General features: G+C 43.0%; 1 protein-coding gene across 6 annotated transcripts in view; it reads left to right on the forward strand.

Moving 5' to 3' along the window:
* Syne1 (spectrin repeat containing nuclear envelope protein 1) overlaps positions 1-20,348 on the forward strand; it is a 467,607-nt gene that overhangs the window by 415,024 nt on the left and 32,235 nt on the right. For all 6 annotated transcript variants that reach the window (XM_042055521.1, XM_038339737.1, XM_038339735.1 and 3 more), the window contains 4 exons: positions 1,116-1,274; positions 4,697-4,863; positions 14,897-15,059; positions 18,943-19,130. In XM_042055521.1, the coding sequence (XP_041911455.1) occupies positions 1,116-1,274; positions 4,697-4,863; positions 14,897-15,059; positions 18,943-19,130 (677 nt within the window). The remainder of the gene's footprint in view (positions 1-1,115; positions 1,275-4,696; positions 4,864-14,896; positions 15,060-18,942; positions 19,131-20,348) is intronic.

Below are 20,348 nucleotides of genomic sequence, written 5' to 3' on the forward strand. Positions count from 1 at the left end.
GCAATCAAGACTAAGGGTCACATTGCTGACAGGTACCGTTATTTGGGGTGGGATATGAAAATATTTTAAAATTGATCATGGTTATATTTGTGCAACTCTGAATATACAAAATACATTCATTCAGTTGTATATTGTAGAGGGATTGTATTATGTGAATTATATCTCAGTGAAGCTAAATGAAAACAAACATTAAAAAACCCACCTTGTTAGCTCTAGTAATTCCAGGTAAAGGATACTCGGCTTACATCCTCTTCCACATTTTTAAAAGCATTCTGTGTTCTGTACAAGTTTAATGGGAACTTTTGATTATTTATGTTTTAAAAGTTAAAGGTTAAAACCTAGACAGTTTAAAATCTAGACAATGAAAACCAAAATTATACAAAAGAAAGAAAACAAAAAGAAAAGCATTATAAATGGAGAAATAAAGGTGCCTGCTTGGGGTAAAATTGTCAGGGTAGAGCTGAACCCCAGGAGTCATTGCTTCTGGCAGCTGGCTTTCTGTAAATCCTTCAGCACACAGTCCAGATATAGGAGACTCACCTGCCATTTTCTGTCCACTCCATCCTGCCCTTCCATCCCTCTATTTAAAAACAAAACAAAACACTTGTTTGTGTTTTGCATGTGTGAGAGTTTTGCTTGCATGGATATAAATATGCCACATGTGTGCCTAGTGACTGTGGAGGCCAAAAGAAGGCATCAGATCCTCTGGAACTAGAGTGACAGGGGTTGTAAGCCATCATATGGGTGCTGGGAGCTGAACCCGGGTCCTCTGAAAGATCAGCAAGTAGTCTTGACTGCCAAGAGAACATCGTCAGGAGCTCGAGTTTGAGAGGGTTGTGAGCCATCATGTAGGTATTGGGAGGTGGACCTGGGTGTCGGTAGGTCAACTTTGGTTCTTTGCAAGAACAGCCATTGGTCTTAGCCTTTTCTCCAGCCATCTTCCCCCACCTTTTTTCCTGTTTCTTTTCACAAATCCTTTATGCCCACAGGCACAAATCCCATGCCCACAAGAATGCCCAGGTCCCGCATATTTCAGCACGCCATTTCCTCCTCAGGGTAGGCGCTGCTCCCTTGTTGTTTCCCTCCTTATAACCATCCCACTTTAAACTTCCCAGGTCTCCTTAAGACGACAGCAAGTGAGCGAGCGACTGAACGAGTGGGCTGTCTTCAGTGAGAAGAACAAAGAACTCTGTGAGTGGCTGACCCAGATGGAGGGCAAGGTCTCCCAGAATGGAGACATCCTCATTGAAGAGATGATAGAGAAACTCAAGAAGGTGAGTGGCAGGTGAGGTGGGATGAGCGGTGTGAGTGGTGTGAGGCAGGGTGAGCAGGGTGATGTGGCCAGGGCTCCCTTCTTCCCAGTGCTTCCCTGTCTTCCCTGTCCCTGTCACTTCCCTGCCCCTATATAGTAAGCCCTGTTTTCATAACATGCAAAAAGGGAACATGGGAAAGACCCACTTTCCATGCAAAATCTACAGGATGCGTTTAGTTTGTGAGGAAACCGGCTTTCTGCTTTCTGCCCTGGAGGAACCATTCATACACACCACTTTTCTGTTGGTTTTATTTCTTATGGGTTGGTTTTTAGAGACAGATATCACTAGAGAGGAATTAAAAGGAAAAAAAACCTTAAAACAAATGAAACTGACTTTTCCCTAGAAAATATGATCTATAGGCCCTCAGTAGGAATGAAGACATTCCTGGAAATTCTGGATTCCTGTTGTTTCAAGCTATCTGTGTGTGCATTTTAAAATTATTCGAAGAGGACATTTTTATATCTAAACAGGGTTCACTGAATCAACTCATAATTTTAAATGTTTATGTGGGTTTCAGTAAAGTTTCTGCATTTCTGAGCAAATACTCATGTCAGGATGTTGGTTTGAGGGCCTCATCAGCACACTTATGGTATATTTTTCATATTTACTTGAATGTTATCTTTCTGGAGCAGAAGACCCATCAAGCTGTAAACCTGCTGGGAATGTGGATGCTGTCTGTGGAGTTCTTTGCTCTCCCTGCTCTGTCCATAGCAGTGGATGCATAGCAGAAGGACCTAACTTCTCAGAAGCCTGCACTTCATGGTTATTGAGCATAGACATGACACTACAGCTTTATTTAGTCTGAAGAGCAGTAGTTATTGGGGAAATTTATCTTTCTCCATTCACTCACATACAGAGTAAAGATAAACTCCAAAGCCAACACATAGCATTCATGACTTTATCCTTCTTCCTGGGTCAAGATGATGCAGGCATTATCATAGTATCTACTAATAATGGGGTTTTGCTGGTTGCTAGGTGTCTAAGAATGTTGTATTAAGCAGGTCTATTATACTAGTTACCATTATAAGTTCTGCTAAAGAGTGATTCTTAGTTAGATGTATCTCTAGTCTCATTACTTTTCTCTAAGAAATTCAGAATCTACATTTTATGAATGATTAAAAAACTTTCTAGAACAAAATATAGCCACAACTTAAAACTTACTAAAACTTCAGTTTCTCATGTGAATGATTTTATTTATTATTTGGTGCAATGTTGAAAATCATCTTTGAGCAGTGGGCCTGGTGGTATGGGCCTGTCATCCCAGTTACTGTTGAGCCTGGGACAAAAATATCAAGTTCAAGGTCTGTCTAGGCTGCACAGTCCAGGCAACTTAGTGAGACCCTGCTTCATAAGAAAGAGCAAAAGCCTACAAGGAAGTGGGGAGTGGGGTTGAGGGAGTGGGGAGAGGGGTTGAGAGAGTGGGGAGCAGTGTTGAGGGAATGGGGATGTACTGAGAATACACCTTGGCAGTGAACCGCCTTCTTAGCATGTATGCAGTCCCTGCTTTAATCCCAGCACCACAAAAGTAAAGAAGGAAAAGAAAAGACATCCCCATGAATACGGATTCTGCTAGTGTGTACAGAAGATGCCATGGAACTCAAACGCTTACTGTCTTTCTTGTGCATGCGCAGCATCACTAAGAAGAGCTCAGTATTTTTGACAGCATAGGAAAAACCAAGCGACAGATTACTTGAAGCCAACGATTGTTGTCTGTTGGCATTGACACAAGCAGTTTCTCTTAAATGACAACCCAAGAGCACAGTTTTACTCCAAGTGCATTTCAAGGTTTACGATGGCTCTTTTGAAGTCCACATTTTTTCGGTAAAATCATCCTAATTTGGGGATGGAATGTCAAAACTATACATAAATGTACTTAGTACTTTTGGTTTTGGATCCAGTCCTAAGCATGCCAGGGCAATTGACTCTGAGCAGGAATGCAGCTTCACCTGCTGTCCTCTTTCTTTCAAGCCCCCTTTCTTCAGACAAATGCATAAGAGAGTATTCTACCTTTAGGAGAATGTAGGAGGAGGCCACTTGTTTGTTCTCAGCTGCTCAGCCCCCAAATAATCACACAGAAACTGCATTAATTAAATCAGTGCTTGACCCATTAGCTCTAGCTTCTTATTGGCTAACTCTTACATATTAATTTAACCCATTTCTATCAATCTGTGTATTGCCACGTGGCTGTGGCTTACTGTCTAAAGTTCCAGCATCTGTCTCAGGCAGGGCTACATGGCTTCTCTCTGACTCTGCCCTTCTTTCTTCCAGCATTCAGCTTAGTTTTCCCCACCTAGATAGTTCTGTTCCCCTATAGCTTTGTGTTTGCATGGATTCTAAGGATCCAAATTCAATAACCTACTGCTTCGCTGAATAGCGTTCTTTAGCTATTCAGGGCATCTACATTCAAATGGCATTTTAAAATTTCATTAGTTTTTTCATGATTTGGTGCCACACACTTTTATCATCTTCACCCCATCTACCAATGCTTCCCGGGTCTATGCCCATTCCCTAGCCACCCCACTTTGTGTCTTTTATTTTTAGTACATAAAGGCAAATTGGTGCTGCCCAAATATTCTTGGTTGCATGGTCTTTCATTGGAGCATCATCAGCTTACCAAGGACGGTGCTCTTAGTGAAAGCTATGTCTTCCTTTCCTAGCAGCTCATGATTGTCAATGGCTCCACAGCTAAGGATGGAGCCTGTACCCAACTCCCTCGAAACTCTTAATTTTTAGTTGTGTTTTTATATTGGTTATAAGGTAGTGGATTTCCTTAAAACTTTTTCATAACCTCTTCATTTGGGTTATCTTAACCCTTAACCTCTCATCTCCTCTACCCTCCCACCCTTACCTGCTTATGCCTTTCCACCCCCAGCCTTCTCTCTTCTTTTAGATTGCCTTCATTTTTACTGTCCTCCCTTCCTCAAAGCCTTCCTCTCCACCACATAAGCCACAACACACATTTATGTGCTTATGTATTTATTTAGCATTGTTTTTGGAGAAAAGGACTCATGCAACCCAGACAGGTCTCAAACTCACTCAGTACCCGAAGGAGATTTTGAACTCCTGATTCTCCTGCCTCTACTTCTCAAGTGCTGAGATCACAGTTATATGCCATCATACCAACTTAGCCCCCTTTAAGTGAATAGAAAGTGCCTTACAGTCCCTTTAAGAAAATCCATGTAATAATTGAGTCTGGACTCCACATTTAATTAATTGTGCAATAGGCACTATTAATTCTGTATACACAGACCGATATTCACACAGTGTTCTTCAGGCCTGAACTGCCCAAACAGTAGAAACTGTAATTAGCCTGTTTCCAGAGGAGCCAGATGAATGCATTAAGAATATGCCTTCTAACCTCTGTGATTGCTTTGATTATGCAGGATTATCAAGAGGAAATTGCTGTTGCCCAAGAGAACAAAATCCAGCTCCAGCAAATGGGAGAAAGGCTTGCTAAAGCCAGCCACGAGAGCAAAGCCTCTGAGATTCAGTACAAGCTCAGCAAAGTGAACGACAGGTGGCAGCATCTCCTGGACCTCATTGCAGCCAGGTAAGAGGACCAGGCGCAATAGAATGCTTGCGGGGTGTGTGTGTGCGCGCACGTGTGCGTGTGCGTGTGCGTGTGTGTGTGTGCGCATGTGTATGTGTGTGTGTGTTAATGCCTGTTGGTCCTTATTTATCGCAACTAAAGCAGCGGCTCTCAACCTTCCTAATGCTGCAGTGCTGCAACCCTTTAATGCGGCTCCTCATGCTGTGGTGACTCCCCCAATGATAAAATTATTTTTCTTGCTGCTTTGTAAGTGTGATTTTGCTTCTGTTGTGATGTAAATATATTTTTGGAGAGGGAAGTTTGTCAAAGGGCTTGCGACCCACAGGTTGAGAACCACAAAGCTAAAGGGCCTGCAGCACCTGGCTCCCTCCTTCTGAGCTACTCTACCATGTTCCTGCTGCTCCCATAAATGACACGCTCATTAACTTCAAATGAATTTAGGGAGCAGGAGAGAGTGGTATTGGAGCAGGAGAAGGTTCTTCATTTGGGGGCTTCATGGGTATCCCAAAACCTATGAAAAAGAAAGAAAAGCCACTCCACCAGTATTTATAGGTGTCCTTATCTGTAGTGGGGAAAGCAAAGAGGTACCGCATCCCTGTTATGTGTCTAGTTAGTTGGGTGTGGGAATGAGGCTGACTTCCATCCCTCTGCTTATTCATAAAAATAAACGACTTCATTATTGTAACCCCCTGCTTAGCCACCACAGTGACCATAATTATGGGCCTCATGTTGGAGAGGCAGATGACGTGCCATGTATTTTCTAGATGGGCAGCGTGAATAAAAGGGGTGGCAAACATAAAGGAAAAGCACAGGAGGGCCTTTGCCACCGGTTCAAACGCTGGCACGACTTAAAGATGCCGAGGTTATTTTATATTAAGAGAGGGACTGACTGTGGAGAGGCTTCACTTTAGGTATGCCTTCCTTCATGTTGGGACGCCAGTGCCGAGAGGCAGCTTTGTCCATTGACTCCTTGCATATCCAATGCCTGCGCATAGTCATTGGTGCTGGGGTGTGGCTCAGTAGGACAACGCTGGAGTAGCATGTGCAAGACCCTTTGTCTGTAAAGTAACTAGAGTGTCACAAAGACTGGTAGGCTCTGAGAACAAATGCCACCAGAGAGGGCCTCCTCCCTGGGATATGTGGTGGCAGACATGGAGAGAAACTAAGTAGAAACAGCGAGCTCCCTGCTCAGGGTCATACAGGGAAGGAAATACATTTCTCTACTGGAATTACCCTACAGCTGAAATGCCCCACAGCTCTGAATCCCAATGTGATGTTTAGTCTCCCTTCTCAGCCACCAAGATCATAATAAAATCTCATTTCAGAGGCACAAATTGAAACTTTGTGTGCTATAAATGCCCTTCTTGGAGAGACCTCCCTCTGGGTCAACACTCTGGGGACTTTTGTGTGTGTCAGATTCTGGCTCCCAGACCCATGTGCTTGTCCATATAATCCCATTAAACTGGTTAAATTTCTTTTATGAATCTCAGGGCCACAGTGATATGGAGAGGGAAAATGCTGTATGCCAAAAATATTTCACATTGACCTTAACACAGTGCAGCTGTCGGCAGCTGCCTTAGTTTCTGCTCAGTTGTCTGCTAACGATACACGGAGGGCGACACTTTCTCCTAAAGTCATGTTTATTTACAGCAGATCTGTGGGATTTTTCAGGTGAGAATTTTCTAGACCTTGTTCTTTTTTTTACCATCCCCAAAGACATATAGACAAATTTGATTTCAGCTGTATGTTGATAAGAAACGGCTGCTTTGCCCGGCAGTCTCTAAGATGTTCATCTGTGGCCACTCTCTAGACTCTCATCGTGTAGAGAGTTCCTGTGGGAGACTTTTGTGTAGCTATCTTGTCCATTTCTAAGCACCACCTTTAAAAGCAGAGCAGATCATGGGCTGATTGTCAACGAGCTCTGCAGTCGAAGGCCACACTGGATTTAGTCTGCCTTTCAGCTTCTCCCAGAAGTCACTTGGCTATCACATTTGCTTGCTGTTTCCTTGTTTACTGTCTTCAGGCTGGGTGAACTTCCTCCACACCTGTCTTTGGCTATGAACTGGCAGCTGCATTATTCAGTTCTGCTAGTCAGTCCCATTCACGACTCCCTCTTTACAGGAAACAACAGAACCTGGCACATACTTTTGGAGTTTTTATAAAAGTTTAATTATATTTTTATTTATGTATTCTGCACAGAATAGGGGCAGGGGAAAGCTACAATGTCTGTGTGAAATTCAGAGGATAAATTACAAGAGTGAGTTCTTTTCTTCCAGGAATGGAGTTTAGATCGTCAAATGCTTGCCAGCTCCCTTTACCTGCTAGGCTCACTGCCCCTCCCTTCTTTTTTTCTGAGACAGGGACTCATTTCACTCCATAATAGTCAAGAAAGATCTTAAACTTCTGATCCTCCTGCCTCCACCTTTCTCAGTACTGAGGTTATAGACACAAACCACCATGCCTACTGTCAAATTGGGAGCCTAGGTCCCAGCCCCTTGCATCTATCCCAGCCCCCAGGCCTGGTCTGGACTCCAAATCCCAGCAGGCCAGGTCCTGACCCCATCCCTAAGGACCACTCCCCAGGGTATTTAAATAAGTTCCCAAAAGGTGGTCCCTTTCCTTCCTCCCAGTGGGTGGTCCACAGCTTCCCTGTTCCCCCTGGGGAGATCCAAGAGTGCAGAACTCCCATTAAACCTGGATATTTCTTAATTTGGCTTGTTTTGATTTGGCCTGATTGGGAATTTTGCGTCGGCAGGGAGCTTGCGTTAGGAAATATTCCTAACACCTACTTATTATGTAGTGCTGAGAACCAAACTCAAGGTTCCATGCTTGCTGGGAGAGAGCACTCTACCATCTAAGGTACATTACCAGCCCATATGTAAATTTTTCATATTTCTTATATGCTTTATGCAAAGATTTTGAGAATTCCCCAAATTCACAAAATATGGTTTTCTGAAATCCTCTCAAACAAAGAAATTTTAAAGCTAGTATCTTAAAATAATGTTATTTTTGATCACCTTGCATACATTATTTTTTAAATACACAAAGGTTTTGTATACATGTAGTGGTGATCAATATTGCCTCGTTATTTCCCATGTTGAAATAGTCTGTTGGAAAGTGGATATCAAGTGATTTCCACTCTGGCTCCTGCCCCCCTTCCCCAGCAACCCCATTAGAACGGCTACTCAGACCACTGAGCTGGCAGACTGGCCTGAACAGGGGACTCCGCTTCCATTCGCTGCTGCAGTCTGTAGCACTTTGGAAGCTTTTGCTGGTGTTTTGTCTTTTCCAAGTAGCTTTCCTGGCGTAGCTAGGAGCCCACAGGAAAATCTGACCGTCTTCAGGGAACAACAGAGACTCGGTAGCGGTCACTATTTCTGTGACCCTTTCTTTAGACCTGTAACCCGCTCCTCCAGGCAGATTACACTGAGCTTTTCCCTTCTTACCCTCGTGGCCTACATTCCAGGAGATCAAGCCTGGCACATGCTCATGAATGTGGGTTTTATTTAGAAACATGACCACTTGTGACTGCCCAGTGTCATGTTAACAGACAGGCCACCAGCACCATTTGTCCAGCAAGAGCAGTTTCATCCTTCCTAGCACACACAAGGGGAGAAACTCTCTTCTCACCCAGGAAGGACTGAGCCTTTTGCTCTGCATAGCTTGGCTTTTGCAAGCGGGAGCTTCATGGTGGTGGCCCAGGACGTGCGTGCCCTAAGGATGGCGGAGGACGGCAGTGCAGAGGCAGATCTCCCCGAATGTGACTGCGATGTCACCAGGCAGGCATCTTCTTGAGTCTCTCTCTTGGGCATAGCTTTAGAGTTACGTGGGGCTCATGGGATAGACACTGGGCTCTTTAATCTGGAATGTTTCAAGCCCATGTTAAGTAGACATGAGTGGCACTGAGAAACCGTAGGTCCTGGACTCTGAAGAGCTCGTTTCTTGTTTCTCTATTGGTCATGTGCAGGTTAATTAGCTTGGTATTTTGCTTGTGTCTGGAGCATACGTATCATGCAGGCATCATGGCTCCAGTAGAGAGGCCGAGACGGGAACATGATTGAGAAAATGATTCAGCAAGGCCACCATCTGCTAGCTAAAGGGTGGCTTCTGATCAGAGTGAAAGTGGGCTAAAGCCGGTTCATTGCTTTGCAGCCAAAAGCTTTCTCTATAGTAAATAAAGCATGTTTCAGAGATGGGGAGGAGGACTTTCCTACCAGAGAAAGAATGTTTCTATTTGTGTTGGTCGGTCACTTTAGTTCATTCATTCATGTAAGTCTTATAAATTATACAGATATTTTATATCTAAAAATAGTAATATTGCTTAGTGTAAATATTGAGTTCATGATTTACTATATTTAGAATAACAACACTCTTAGTGGTCTAGAGGTTAGATTTTGGAGTGCTTCCCAAATGATAGGGATCTTTATTTTAAGATTGTTTTAAAAATGTTTTTTCTTTTATTGTCTCACCCTTGGATTAATTCTCAAAGGTGGGTGGGATTTATTAATAGCAATTTTGGTTCTATTATATTTAGAATCTCAATTCTATTTGGTGTTGGGCTGTGAATACACGAATTATGTGAAGAAAAGTATGCATGCTATATATTAAATACATGTCTGTGCATGTAATTACACACATTCATGTGTTCATTTGTGTGGTACTATTACTGTGATGGACAATATGGTGCTTCTCAAGAAGGTCAAGAACTTGAAGTATGCTTTGGATCTAAAGGACACACATAAATTATCAGGACTTCCAAATTAATCATGCTTGTTAAACCCTGCATATGTATGTCAGATATTGGCATCTATGTGAAATTAAGACCCTGAATGCTATCCAAGGGAATGTTGTCCAAATTTCTTGCTTTCTTACAATAAGTAAATAAATGGCTATTCTGACACTTTAAAGATTTCTTTCAGAGCCGGGCGGTGGTGGCGCACGCCTTTAATCCCAGCACTCGGGAGGCAGAGGCAGGCGGATCTCTGTGAGTTCGAGACCAGCCTGGTCTACAAGAGCTAGTTCCAGGACAGGCTCCAAAGCCGCAGAGAAACCCTGTCTCGAAAAACCAAAAAAAAAAAAAAAAAAAAAAAAAAAAAAAAAAAAAAAAAAGATTTCTTTCAAAGAAATAATGCAGAGAAAATGAGACATTTCTTCTGTGCAAGGATGGCCCCTGAAAATATCAAATTTAATAAGCTCTTACAAATAAATGAGGCTTTAAAGTCCACTTCCTCCATGACCACATCTGCTCCCCAGCATACATATCCTGCATTATGTCGTTTATAAGGCCATATACTTTTCTGAATAGTATAAAGGAGACCCACTTAAGTGCTCACCCTTTGACTTTGCTAAATTTATATTAGCTTGAAAGAGGAAGTTGTCCCCAATGGACTATATGAGCAAGCATTTCCGTGTCACGACGCCCTTGACGCATTGCACACTAACCACACTGCCTTGGATCTCGTTCAATATTTTACAGGATCCAAGTCCTCTTACTAATTTTTCTGGCCCGATAGGATATTATTTACTCACATCCGTTTGTGCTTTGAATCGTGATCTTTGAGTAAAGAGAATCAACTAATTTTAGATTGTTTGATAATGTCAGACTTATTGGGAACATTTATTCTCAAGCTGGTGTTAAAGGTAGAAATGTTAGTTGAAAGTATTTTACTAAGTGTACTAGTTATTAATACTTAGGCATTTTAAAATAAGGTTCGGTTGTGTATAAAACACTGAGCTAAGTATGGTAGTGGGAGGAATCCAAATGCAGATATTCACATTCTAGCTCTCTAAAGCTTACTGTGGAAAAGGCCAGCTAGGACAGGACACAGATGGTGCCAGTCAGTACAGTAGGATGTGGAGAAGGTGGGAACCCTGATGACATTGTGAGACCTGTGACAAAATTCCACTCCGGAACCTGCCCAACCCCAACACAGAGAGCCAGTCACATGGGAGGGGAGGGAAGACATTCCTCCAGATCTCCCTTCAGGACAGACTTTCTGCAGCCTGACAGACAGACACCATTCTGCAGCCCTGCACCAGCGAGTCCACTGATAGTCAATGTCCCTAAATCAAATTCTATGTTTGTGCCACTGTCACTCACAAGACGTATTCCCTGAGACCTGCATCAGCAACCTTTCCGAAGGCATCATTCATTAACCATGCAAGTGAGTTTTGTCTTATGAATGACAGAAACACGGGTGGATGACTTTTGAAAGTGCTCGGAAATATGCAAAGCCAAGAATACAAAGTGCCCCAGAGCAGCTTCTGCTTCTAAAGCTAATTAAGGAATTCTTATCACGAGTAAAATTACAAGTGTGATAATCAAAGCTCCACAGTTTTCACTCTTGATCAAAAGAGTGGATTGGAAATATAAACATACTTTTTTTTAAGCACACACTTTTTTTTTTGACAAAGAGCATTCTAAGACACCTCACCTGAGAGTGTTTTTCGGAGCTAAAATGTTATTACATATAGATATTGCAACCAAACACTTGTAATTAATCACGTGCACATGCTACCTAGCATGTATAGCTGACCATCTCTTTAAAACTCAGTATTCATTTTGTTTCCTAAAATTAAAATATAATTACATCATTTCTCTTTCTCTTTCTTCCAGCCAATCCTCTCATGTATTTCCCTTACTGTCTCAAATACATGTTCTTTTTCTCAATTGCTCTTACAGACAACACACACGCACGCATGCACACACACACACACACACACACACACACACACAACACATCCCTAAACATAGGAATACAACTTGTTCAATCCATGTACTGTTAAATGCATGTATATGATTTCAGAGCTAACCATTTAATATTGAATAACCAATTAGGGTGAGGGTTTCTTCCCTAAGCAAGGCCTGAACAAGGATGACACCGAAAAGTCTTGCTAGGACGGAAGAGGAAAATCTCCCGGAACTCCTGCACCAGATAAAGAATGACAGGCAACGAAGGAATGTGGAGAGCAGGATAGAAATCCTTCAGAGACCACTTTTGTGGTAGTGTTTTGAGGATAGTCCCAAGGAGGACCCGTAACTGTGCCATCAGGATTAGTTTCATTTGAGAGAGGCACACTGATTTATCGAGACTGGGATGGTAGAAGTGATAACATCTGTCAATTTTAAGAAAATAAAAATAAATTGATATGCTAGAAATACTTCGATGGTGGAATATTTCTCTAGTACAGCGACTTCTTATGGACAGAGAAATGTAAGAAAATCGCTTGAGGTGGGGGCTGAAGCAGCCACACTAGGCTAAGAGCACCATGGGGCGATTCTGTATTCTACCTAGAGAAGGACTTCTTGTTGGATATTTATTTAGTGGGTTATGGAGGGAAAAGAGGAGAAGGGGAGAAAAGCAGAGAGAGGGTCAGAGAGAGAGACTGAGAGAGAGAAAGAGAGAGCAACCGAGAAGGACTTCTTTAGCATGCTAGTGGTCATGGAGATGGAGCATCCAAGTGTACGTTCTGGACCACAGAGAGCATTCTATTGAAGATCTGCTTTTAAATTCCTAACAATCTGCAGTCTCAGCCATCATGTGGCTCTTGACATTCTTTTACAAGAAGATACCTTTTCAGTGAGGCCACTTTGACACGGAAACACTTTCTTTTTTATCTGCCGATCTGATTACTTACCCTGAGAGCAGTCCCCATGCTTCCTGAGCCAGGGGGAGGTGGTCTACACAGGGAGCTGAACTCTACAGGAGCGCTGTGACCAGAACCCCGGGCTGTGCCTCATCATGACCAGCAGCCTGCTCTGTGGTTTATGTACAGTCCGCCTGGCCGGACCCTTAGCAGGGACTCCTGCTCAGCACCAGTCATGTGATTGAAATGGACTAGAGGCAGGATCTCTTCCTGTCCTAACCTCCTACTCACACTGCCCTCCTGGAGAACATTGTTTCCAGAACTGCTTCAACTGTGCCCACAGCTGTGACCTTGAGCTGTCCCCTCTGCACCCTTGCTTTGCTGTGTATATGCATGTGTACATTTCTCCTCCTTTTCCTCTGTGTTGACTTCTTCCTCTACATCTAAGTACATTGTAAGGTTTATTTCCCATGAGAACTATGTTCATTATGTGCTTTTAAAAAAAAATAGATCTTTCTAGAAGGTCCATGACTTACATCTGTTTGTAGTTCCTGGCTATTATGAATAAAGCTGCTATGAACATAGTTGAGCAAGTTTCCTTGTGGCAATCGCCAAGCCTGTATGAGTTTTAGCTAGGTCCTCTGCCTATATGTTATGGTTGTATAGTTTGGTGTTCTTGTGGGATGCCTAACAATGGGAGTGGGGTGTCTTTTAACTACTCTTGGAGCCCTTCTCCTCCTACTGAGTTGACTCATCCAGCCTTAGTGTGATCGTATATACCTGCTCTTATTGTAGCATGTTATATTGTGTTTCTTAATATCCTTGGGAGGCCTGCTTCTTTCTGGAGGGAAATGAAGAAGGAGTCTGATCTGGAGGAGTGGGGGGAATAGGAGGAGGGGGGAAGGGGGAAAACTGTGGTTGGGATGTAATGTATGAGAGAAGTATAAATTAAGAAGAGGGGGACTGGTTAAGAGCACTTGCGTCTTGCTATTCCAGAGGACCTGGGTTGAGTCTAAGAACCCACACATATCACAGGTCTAAACTGAACACAGCTCCAGCTTCAGGGGCTCTGAAGTCTTCCTGCCTCTGCAGGCATTTACACAAGCGTAGTGAGCATAATGATTTACATCTCCTTATCACAAGCATCTCAGGTAGCCTAAATGTTCCTGTTTTATGTATCCAACCCCTGAATGAAGGGCTCACTCAGGGCCTGCAGAGCCCTTTTGGCTGTTAAACATGAGACCCTCTTCAATACTGTTTATAATACTGTGTAGCATAGTGCTAGTTCCCAAATGTCAGCGTTTGTAGGAACCACATTTATTTAAAATGCTATTTCTATAGTTTTATCCCCAGAGATTTAGACTCCATAGGATTGGAGTGCAGGAGTCTGAACGGAGTTGAGACAACCCTGGTATAAGCACCTGTTTAAAATGACTGACACCCTTTCTTGAGCATCCTGTGTTTGGTCTACATTTTACTTTTCTGATCTTCCACCTTCTTTAAAAAAATCCCTGTGTGTGTATATGTGTGTGTGTGTGTGTGTATGTGTGTATATGTGTGTGTATATGGTGTGTATATGTGTGTGTCTATGTGTGTATATGTGTGTGTCTGTCTAGAGATTGACAACAGCTGCCTCCTCAATTACCTTCTTCCTTTTTGAGACGGTGTCTCTCCCTCTACCTAAGCCCATGTATTTAGCTAGGCTGACTGGCTGCCGTGCCAGGGAGAGCCTCTTGGCTCATGCTCTGTAACATTAGGATTTACAGGCATACATTACCTCACCTGACTTTCTTCATGGTGCCTGGGGCAAAACTCAGGTGACTTCACCAGCTGCAGCATCTCCCTAGGTCCCCCCCCCCCATTTCTGACTATTTTTTCTTTAGTCCTCCTTTAATAAACTTAAAATGAAACTAATCTTTTTTTTTCTCAATCAATACCCATTCGAAGCTTCCATTCTATGCCTATCAATTTAATCAATGATATAATCTCATTCCTCAGTCCTGGATCTTAGAACTGCATTTCTGTGTGTTTTCGTTAGGGCCCTCAAGTGCCAGGTGTTTCTCCCAGGCTACTTCTCTTCCTCCAAGTATAAATTCATGGGAATGGCTGCTGCGAGGGCCATTGGGTTGCTGTCATACTTACATGATTTTAACTGTATTGAGTATAATAGTTGTAAATATTTCCTGAATGTCGTTCCTCACTGAGCACTCTCCATCGCCCACTTATTTAAACTCTATAATTCCTTGTGTAGTCTGTAAAATTCCTCTATATAAATTGAGGAAACAAGACATACAGCAGAGCCATACTACCCGTAAGGAACTGAGCCGGGATGGACCAGGGCAACTTGGCTTTAGGCCCATCGTTCACCTCTGCACATGAGGACAGCACAGAGCAGGGCCTTTCAGCATCTCGTTGGCTCTTGATGTGTCCGCTTCTCTGCCCACAGGGTGAAGAAGCTCAAGGAGACCCTGGTGGCCGTGCAGCAGCTGGATAAGAACATGGGCAATCTGAGGACGTGGCTGGCCCACATTGAGTCTGAGCTGGCCAAGCCCATTGTCTATGAATCCTGTAACTCTGAGGAAATACAGAGGAAGCTGAGTGAGCAGCAGGTAGGGTTGCTGAGCCACAGCGCACACGTCCTCTTGGCCGGGAGGATGGGGTGGGTACAAGATGTTGACTTAGGATGAAAGAGCGGGAGGAAGGTAGGTGGGACTGGTGGTGAAGGGCAGGGCTTTGTGTAAGAGAATGGCGGGGACCGGTGGGCTCTGTAGAATTGCAGAATTGACTCTTCAGAGGTGTCTGTGCTGTCCTAGAGTTAGTGACATTGGTTCTCCAGGAAGCAATCTAACACAAGAAAGGGATATCCAAACTGTCACCTGATGACTTCCTTCTCCATGAACCCACCATTTAGACAGAAACCCTTGACCTACTGTAGGGTGCTCAGAGAAAGATGGCGGTGCAGACTGAGGGCTTCAGTAATCAGTTCTGTCCTTCGAAGGGGGACTCTGTGATCTTCAGATAGTAACGTCACCTTTAAGTACACAGGAAGGGCAGAGCAGCTCCCTGAAATAAAATACATAACCCAGAGAAGCAAAGGAGGATGTCCCACAACAGAGGGAATTGATGTTTCCTACCTGCCTTAGTTATTCTTACTAACCGTATCGGATTCCTCTTGCCAGCCATAAACATATTACCCCATGTCTTTATTACCTTTGAGGATTCTACCCAGGCTTCACTTCCCTCTGTTAACAATTACACCATGGAGGCCAAATTGTTCCACTTAAAAAAAAAACAAACAAACGAGAAAATACTTTTCAAATCCCTTAAGATAATCAGCTTATTTGGGAGGAAGGAATGAATGCCAGTGATATTAACTATAGCTGGTAATCCCACTGATGATTGGCCGGAGGCTGGAAACTGCTCTAAGGCTTTTGCATGTTTTTTTTCTTTTATTTTTTTGAAATAAATTATTTCTTTTATTTTTTGAAATTATATTTACATCACCTCCCTCTCTACTCTCTTCTCTCCAAGCCCTCCTTTGTACCTCTCCTTGCTCTCTTGGCCTCTTTTTTCAATTATTCTTGATCCTTTTTTTACTAATTGTTGTTACATGCGTGTGTGTGTGTGGGGGGGTGTAAGTGTACATATGCTGGCCATTTGGTATTGGATAACCAATTGGGATACTCTTCCCTCTAGAGGGCTATTTCTCCTACCCGCAGTATTCCTTCCTTGCCCGTTCTTTGTATAGGGTTGAAGCCTCAAGTTCTCTCCCAGTTCTTAACATATCTGCTATTGTTCTCTGTGTTTGGCTCATGTTTCATCAGCTACGTTGGTGAGGATTTGGGTATAGCTGACACAGTCTCACAGCAAACGGCCCCGATCCTCTGGCTCTTACAATCGTCCCACCCCACCCCCCTTTGGAGATGTTTCCTGAGCCTTAGGTCTGGGAGTTGTTTTGTAGATGTATCAGTGAGGATAGGGCTCCACAACTCTGTGTTGAATTAGCATACTTACTTAATTTTCACAAACACTCTACACTAGTTAGAACAGGCGTGAAAGGATAGTCCTAGATACTGGATTTATTATATACTATTTTTTGTTCCTTGACTGTTCCTGACTTTTGGTGTTGGGTTTTATACTAAAATTATCATTGTTTAAAAACCATTTCCAATGAGTCACTTTCAGTTTTATAAGATTAGTGTCCTCTGTGAGTGATGTTTGAGATGTTGATGATTGTGTTGAGAGGGTCTTGGCTGGCTTTCAGTGCTCCCACCCAAATTCTCCTGGAGAACCTGGTAAGGTGTGTACTAGGGTTGAGAAATGAAGGCTGATGACCAGTTTTGTCGACTCGTTCTTACTACGTGCAGGTAGGCAAGAGTCTCCAGCATTAAAGGAAGCCTTTTTTTTTTAAAAAAGGAAGTCATGAAGGAAAAGACCATAGTTAACAGGGTAAATAAAATGTAAAGGGGAGAGAAGAAACAACAGAAAATAGTGTGTGTATATGTGTGTTTATGTGTGTATATGTTCATGTGTGCCTGTATGTACGCATGCGTGTGTGTAAGGTTTTTGTTTTTTTTTAAATACTCCCAGAAATGAGAGGTTTTGCATTAGGAATGAAAGATACTGTTGCATTTTCCAAAAGGAACATTCAGGATTGCTCTTCTCCCACACATAAAATGAAAAGATCAAGAACATGAAAAAGAGGCGATAAAGAATAAAATTAGAGTTAATGTCTAAATCCCAGTATCCAATGCAATTATTTGACAAAAGTCACCAAAACCTTTTTCAATGAAGGAAGAAATTATTAATTAATTAAAGTATTAATAAAAAATCCCAAATAGAAAACACACACTTTCAGATCATGAAGATCTATTAGAAACGCCTAGAATAATTGGAAACACAGAAAACCATCCCAGCCTTTTCAGGTTAGGAAGGCGTTGTTCTGACGGATGATTTCAGGGATTCCAGTCTATGGGTCCTCCAGCTCTGCTGCTGTGGAGGAAAAGTGCACCATGGAAAGAGAGACTCGGGAGAACTGTTGACCTCCTAGCTTCCAAGATGCATAAAGGAGAAGTCGGAAGGAGCTGGAGCCCAATACCCTTTACAAGGCTATGCCCCCAGTGGTATGTCCCCAAGGCTCTGCCTACTGCAGGTCCTGCTGCCTCCCAGTATTGCTGCTGGCCAGTGACCACACCATTGCCACACGGGCCTTTGGAGAACATTTTAGAACCAAATTATAGAAAAGCCCGAGGGAAATAATGAATAGTTTTGATTCACAGTTTCTGCAGTTAACATGAGTTCATATGTTGGAGTTGGATAAAATCCAGTTTCCTGCTTTTTATCAAAAGCTTTCTATTTCTGTCCTCCATTTAAAACTGTGCTCCAAGGGAAGTAGTGATGATCTCACTCAAGAAAGGGACCCTCAGTTTCTTAAACCACAGTAACCCCTTGATGTTGTCGGGTGCGTTTGCAGATCTGTGATGCTTAAGTCTCAGTTCTGAAGGGGAGCTACTCATAGCTGTGCATAAGTTGATCATCTGATCAATTGGAACGAAAGTGATGTATTAGTAGAGACTAGGGCAAGAGTCATTCTCTCTCTCTCTCTCTCTCTCTCTCTCTCTCTCTCTCTCTCTCTCTCTCTCTGTGTGTGTGTGTGTGTGTGTGTGTGTGTGTGTAGACACACAGGCATGACTGTGCCACAGCACGCATGTGGCGTTCAGAAGACAGTCTCCAGTCTACTGTTCATCCTCACCCTCTATGTTTGACGCAGGGTCTCTTGTGATGCAAGGTCTCTTGTGGTATATACACATGTACACTGTGTATACATGCTAGCTGGCCCAAAAGCTTCTGATGATGCTCCCGTTTCTGCCTCCTACCTTGCCTTAGGAGCTCTGGCATTACAGAGCATGCTGCCTAGAATGTCTGGCTTTGCATGGTTCTGGGGATTCAAACTCAAGCTATCACATTTGTGTGGCAAGCACTTTCCTGTTGAGCTATCTCCCCAGCCCAACCCAGGATTCATTTTTCTTTCACTCACTACTAAACCAGTTTAGTGCATGTGCGTGTGCATGTGTGTGTGTATTTGTTTGCTTACAGGCATCAATAGAAGTCTAAAGGGGCCGTTGAGCCCCCCTGGAGGTAACATTTCAGGCATTTGTGAGCCCCCCCAATGTAGGTGGTAGGGTATGAACTTTGGCCCTCTGGTAGAGTAGCTGCATTCTAAACCACTGAGCCATCTCTCCAGTTCCTTGTGTGATCTCCTTTATCTGTTCAGTTAGTATTTTGGCACTTCTCACGGAATATTTCCAGATCTGTCTTATATTGTACCCTTGAGCTTCTGAGGTGTCATAGATAAGGCTCGGCAAACTTGCTCATTCGCAAAAGTGAACTTCAATCACAGGTGGCACAGCCAGTGAGGAGTTGTGAGCATGGCTATGGGCTCTCTCATCTGTTTACACAGACTTCACAAAAGCACACTTCATTCCCCGGCAGGAGCTTCAGAGAGACATCGAGAAGCACAGCACGGGTGTCGCCTCCGTCCTCAACTTGTGTGAGGTCCTCCTGCATGACTGTGATGCCTGTGCCACCGAGGCTGAGTGTGACTCCATCCAGCAGGCCACTCGGAACCTGGACCGGCGGTGGAGGAACATCTGCGCGATGTCCATGGAGAGGAGACTCAAGTGAGCTGAGCACAACTACAGACAAACCAAACAAAAACCAACAACAAAAAGGCTCCATCCATCTTCCCACTCATTGTATCGACAGTTTGCCATTTTCCATTGGTTAGAAAGTCCAAAAATAGCCTTGCCTTCCCGAAATTGCCACTACGTACATAAAATTGGAAATAAAAGTAGGCATCGTGGTAATAAAACAAGCCAATTTACATTGGAACTAACAGTTTAAATATTACTTAGAATAAACTAAAGTCCGCCCTTAAGAAGTAAGTATAACTTTATAGGATTGGTAGTTATAGAAGGGCAACGTTCTTTTAATAAAATTCCACTCCTCATGGTGTTAAATGAAATAAGCCAGGCTCAAAAAAGGATAAATATTTCATGTCGTCTCTAGATCTAGGTGTAGCACAAATAATAAAATCTCAGAGACAGAAATTGGGGTTCAGCCTGAAGATCAGAAAAGCAAAGCAGTCAACCACTGGTTCTTACCTCTACTTCAAATCAGAATGGTGATCCTGCCTCCAGGAATCTCAGAATGAGACTGTGTTAGAGCTGTCTCCTCCCGTCTTATATTCCTCTCTAGTGCTGGGATTAAGGGCGTGCATCACCACCCAGCCCCTATAACTAGTGTGTGTAACACCACTGCCTGATCCGTATGGCTGACCAGTGTAGCTGTTTTATTCTCTGATCTTCAAGCAAGCTTTATTTATTAAAATACAAACGAAATCACTACATCTAGGTTTAGAAATCTAGATGTAAATGTATACATAACATGTATAAATCTAGATTTGAATGTATAGATAACACACATAAATCTCCATTTAAATGTAGAGATAACGTACAAGCTTATACCTAGGACATGAGAGTAGAAAGGGGACTATGGGAGGACGAAGGAGTAGAGAAGAAGGGCGAGGAAAAAGGGATAACAGAATATTCATGACCCAGATGTGGAAGGAAGTATTTAGGAGAAAAGAGACCAGCAAGAGTGGGAGGGGCTGCAGGAGGGTCTTAGGGGGGCAAAGAAGCCTTGTGGTGCACATATGTGAAAATGAGCATTACAATGAACTTTCTATGCTACTTTTATTGAATAATAAACACTTTTAAGCCCTTTGAAAAATGACAGTGGCAAAAAATTCATTCTAGATTGCTACAAAATTACCTCAGTAGCCTAAAACTTTGCTGCCCTTTGGCCAGTCCTGAAAGCTCTGTTGTCTTTTTTTTTTA

This window comes from Arvicola amphibius, chromosome 8 (genome assembly GCF_903992535.2).
Source record: "Arvicola amphibius chromosome 8, mArvAmp1.2, whole genome shotgun sequence".
NCBI lineage: Eukaryota > Metazoa > Chordata > Mammalia > Rodentia > Cricetidae > Arvicola > Arvicola amphibius.